The sequence below is a fragment of the Oryctolagus cuniculus genome, chromosome 15 (assembly GCF_051225735.1).
Source record: "Oryctolagus cuniculus isolate XC-2025 breed Fujian yellow rabbit chromosome 15, ASM5122573v1, whole genome shotgun sequence".
NCBI classification, from domain to species: Eukaryota; Metazoa; Chordata; class Mammalia; order Lagomorpha; family Leporidae; genus Oryctolagus; species Oryctolagus cuniculus.
In genome coordinates, this window is record NC_142881.1 from 7,501 (window position 1) to 11,442 (window position 3,942).

General features: G+C 62.3%; 1 protein-coding gene across 9 annotated transcripts in view; it reads left to right on the forward strand.

Moving 5' to 3' along the window:
• The window catches only part of SYCE1 (synaptonemal complex central element protein 1), a 5,280-nt gene extending 1,545 nt beyond the window's left edge, over positions 1-3,735 (forward strand). For 6 of the 9 annotated variants that reach the window (XM_089313770.1, XM_008270635.5, XM_089313767.1 and 3 more), the window contains 10 exons: positions 202-276; positions 838-885; positions 1,094-1,148; positions 1,751-1,840; positions 2,052-2,115; positions 2,798-2,864; positions 2,929-3,052; positions 3,120-3,230; positions 3,380-3,467; positions 3,583-3,735. In XM_089313770.1, the coding sequence (XP_089169896.1) occupies positions 202-276; positions 838-885; positions 1,094-1,148; positions 1,751-1,840; positions 2,052-2,115; positions 2,798-2,864; positions 2,929-3,052; positions 3,120-3,230; positions 3,380-3,467; positions 3,583-3,660 (800 nt within the window). In that variant the 3' untranslated portion in view covers positions 3,661-3,735. Of the gene's footprint in view, positions 1-201; positions 277-837; positions 886-1,093; positions 1,149-1,750; positions 1,841-2,051; positions 2,116-2,345; positions 2,475-2,797; positions 2,865-2,928; positions 3,053-3,119; positions 3,231-3,379; positions 3,468-3,582 lie in introns of those variants that run through there. The other 3 variants (XR_016221386.1, XR_016221387.1, XR_016221388.1) reach the window with 1 other exon arrangement.
• Positions 3,736-3,942: the final 207 nt, after the last annotated feature.

Consider the following 3,942-nt stretch of genomic DNA (forward strand, 5'->3'; position numbering starts at 1 on the left):
CACAACGGCAGAGCACTAATTAATACCAGAGCGTTCCCCACGCACCTGCCACAGTGCTATCAGGAGCCTTGTCACCTCCTCTGTAAGATTCAGGCCCCTCCATGTTTGCTGGAAAACAGGCGTGCAGTGTTCATGTTTGCAAGAGGGTGGTGCTGCCCCGGCCGTACTCACACAGTGTCTCCCTTCTGCTCTTTGTTGAAGCCAAAAAGAAAGCCAGCGAGGAGCTGGGGGAAGCCCGGACTGTGTGGGAAGCCCTGCAGAAGGAACTGGATGTGTGTATGTGACGTGGGCGTCGCCGGAGGCCTCTGCAGTGTCCAGCGTACCCCACCCGAGTACTGCGGCATCTATGCCGTGGCCAAGAGCCCTGCCCCTTTGCAGCCTCGGGCCCTGCCCGTATCTCCCTCTCCCCTCTGCTGGTGCGGGCGTCCTGGGAACACCTCCCCAGCATACTCTTGCTTCTGGGCCTTTGCCCGGCTGCCCTGCAACTCCCAGATACTACAGATTCCTCTGCTGCCTGGGTTGTCACTCAGCCGTCCCCTTCTCGGAGGCTTTTCCTGATCCCCCTACCTAAAGATTCCACACTGTCCCCACCTGGTCAGATGCCCTTCCTGCTCCATGTCCTCACCCCATTTCACGTGGGAGGAGAGACACTGGCATCCCGTGGAGTCCCCCCAGCCACCCTTAATAAATGTCAGGGTTGTTTGGTGCCTACAGAGAGGGTGGGCACCAGAGGGGCGGGGTCTGGGGGGTGAGGCAGACCCGTGTGACGCAGGCCACCCAATCCCTGGGGGTCTGTGGGGTCCCTCCTGATGCCTGAGCATTTGTTGTGTCTTCTAGTGCATGGAGAGAAAGCACGTGTGCAGGAGATCCTGAACAAAAAGCAAGGTATTTACAGGCCCTCCGTCTCCAGCTCTGCCTCTCACGCCTGGGAGAAACCCCTCTCCCTTTGGCAGCTGAGGTTTCAGACACCTGCCTCAGCCTCCTGTGGCGTGTACCAGTCCAATCAGGTGTCCGTGGGCCTGACGTGACCTGGTCCTGTTCTCTGCGCAGACCTGGGGCCGTGACGAGCTCACAGGCCCTGTTCTCCCCACAGAGACCCTGAGGATCCTCCGGCTGCACTGCCAGGAGAAGGAGAGTGAGGCACAGAGGTGAGAGCCTCGTTGTGAGGGGGCAGAGGTACAAAGGAGGTGAGGTTGAGACCCTCTGTACAGTGGGGGTCAAAGGGGGCCTCCCCTCAGCTTCCTCCAGGTCACCCACACGGGTGCAGGGGCCCAAGCACTTGGGCCATCTTCCACTGCTTTCCCAGGCCACAGCAGAGAGCTGTATCAGAAGCAGAGCAGCTGGGACTCGAACTGGCACCCATACAGCATGCCGGCACTGCAGGAGCGGCTTTACCCGTTAGGCCGCAGTGCCTGACCCCATCTGTTCTCTTTCCACTCATGCATTACCTGTCCATCCCACAAACCATTGCCCCATTGCCCACTCTTTGAGCAGACTTCTGAATGCTTGCTCATATCATGTGACCAGACCCCCCCGCCCCAGACCTGGGCACACTGAAACTGGGAGTTTGCAGAAAGATGATGTGAGTGTGCGCGTGCACGAGCCCTTGACCATGCTCCTGGGTCTCCCTGACCTCGCAGCAGCACTTCATGGAGCAGGTGCACTTGTGACGCTGAGCCCTCGGCAGACAGGGCTGGAGCGGCCTCAGCACAGGGAGTCAGGACGAGCTGAGGGTGCCTTGTCTCTCCAGGAAGCACACCCTGTTGCAGGAGTACAAGGAGAGAATTTTCGTCCTGACCTCCCAGATTGAGGACGAGAAGAACAAACAGAGGCAGCTGAGGTAAACCCCAGCACCCGAGGCCTGGGGCGCTGAGATCGGCTGTGCGTGGGGGTAACCTCAGGGCTGGGGCTTAGAGGAAGAGTTGATGAGCCTTGGGGTGTCAGAGGGCATGAGCAAAGCCCCCTGAGGTGTGTGCGTGAATGCCCCTGGCCTTGGCCAAGCTGCGGGGTCTCAGCCCACGGACCCTTCTGCCTGTGTGGTTGGCCCCCAGGTTGAATTTCGAGGAACAGTTGGAGGAGCTGATGGGCCAGCACAAGGACCTGTGGGAGTCCCACGTGAGTCCCTCAGGGCGTCCACCCCGCCTCCCACATCTTCTCAGCAGCACCAGGGCCTCTTCCTCTTACCAGCCACGCCCAGCTCCTGAGCACGCCCCGAGGGTCCGAATGTCAGCACTACCCTGAGTTCACTTCCTTGCCCCCTCACGGCCACCCACCGACCTCACCGCCCGTCCTGCCCACCCGTCCCCGCTGCACGCCTGCGTCTGCTTCTCGCTGACGAAACACAGTTTGATGAAGAGGATGTCCACGGACACACCTGGGACCGTGACGGGCGCAGGCAGATGGGGGGGACCGACGCAGCCGGTGGTCTCAGGCACCAAACAGGAAGCCAGAGAATGAAAGCAGAGAAGGGTTGAGTGAGTAGGCCACTAGAGGGAGCAGGAAAGGGAGGCGCAGCAGTGTGGTGCTGGGCTGATGAGACAGCAGCCCCATGGTGCCATCTGCAGGTTTCTCTTGGGAGAATTTACCCCAGGGCCATGTCAGTCATGTGAGCCCCTCCTCCACCACACTGTGGTAGCTGAGGTGGAGGACACTGGGAGAGGGGGTGGCCAGTGTACAGGCGCTGAGGCTGGACCGCAGCTGGTGTGCATGGCGGGACAGAGTTGTAGGAGGGGAGGCCCAGGGGGAGGTGACTGAACCTAGGCCGCAGGTGTGCACAGGCCTGCTGTCTGATCCTCAGAGGCCGGAGCGACTGGCGAGGGAGCTCTGCACCCTGGACAGCAGCAAGGAGCAGCTCCTCAAGGAAGGTGAGACGGGCAGGAGGGTGGCCTTCGCCCGCCCCCACCTGCTCACGCACGTTTCCTGCCACAGAGGAGCTGGTCGGGGTGAAGCTGCAGGACGTGAAGCGGCAGCTGTGCTCCCTGTGTGGCGCCGAGGGGCCCGCCACTGTCCCCGAGGGACTCTTTCTCCGCAGCCAGGAGGCCGCAACAGCCGTGTAAGATGTGGAGGGGCCGGGGCTGGAGGTGGCACTGGCTGGTGCTGACCTCCCTGCCGGCCCACAGGCAGCTGTTCCAGGAAGAGAACAGCAAGGCCGAGGAGCTCCTGGAGGCCAGTGCCCGGCGTCACCAGCAGCTGCAGCTGAAGTGCCAGCAGCTGCGGCAGAGGCGGCAGAGGTGGGCATGGGGCACCGTGCACGGCCTCAGCCCCCGGGACGCTGGACGGGACGGTCCCCCCTGCTCTCTGCCTTGTCTGGGTCTCCTTACATCCCCCGTCTCCTCCGTGCCTCCTTCGCTCTCCCCTCATCCCACCCCTTCCTGTCCAGGCTGAAGGAGGAGCTGGAAAAGCATGGCGGTCAAGTCCCTGCAGAGACCCAGAGCGGGCAGGAGCAGGGGGCTGCTCCAGGAGAGGGGGTGAGCCCCAGAGCCGGGGAGGATGGGGCGGGGGGGCTGGGTGGGTCCTGGGAATGCCTGGGGGCTGTCTGGCGTGGTGTGGAGATTCCCCAGCCCCAGAACCTGGTCTCTGTAGGCCATTCCCAAACCTGGAGAAGTCCGTGAGGAGACCGCCCTGGCGCCGTCCGTGGAGCAGGGCCTGGTGCCCGCCTAGACCAGGAAGACACAGCACACCCCACCTCTGAACCTGTCCCAGGGGGCGACGGAAATAAAGGAGAGAATTTGATACAACCTGCCTCAGCTGAGTCTGTGCTGGGGGAGGGTGGGAGTCAGGCCCCAGACCCCAGGTCTCTGACTCTGATGAAGCCTTAGCCTGACTCTATCTCTTGGTCGGGGCCAGGATCACACTGTGGGGCCCTTGACCAACTTCTGATCCCTGGGTTCATCAGGCAGAGGGACACAGGCCTGAGACCTTCACGGGCCCAGGGGCCTGGAG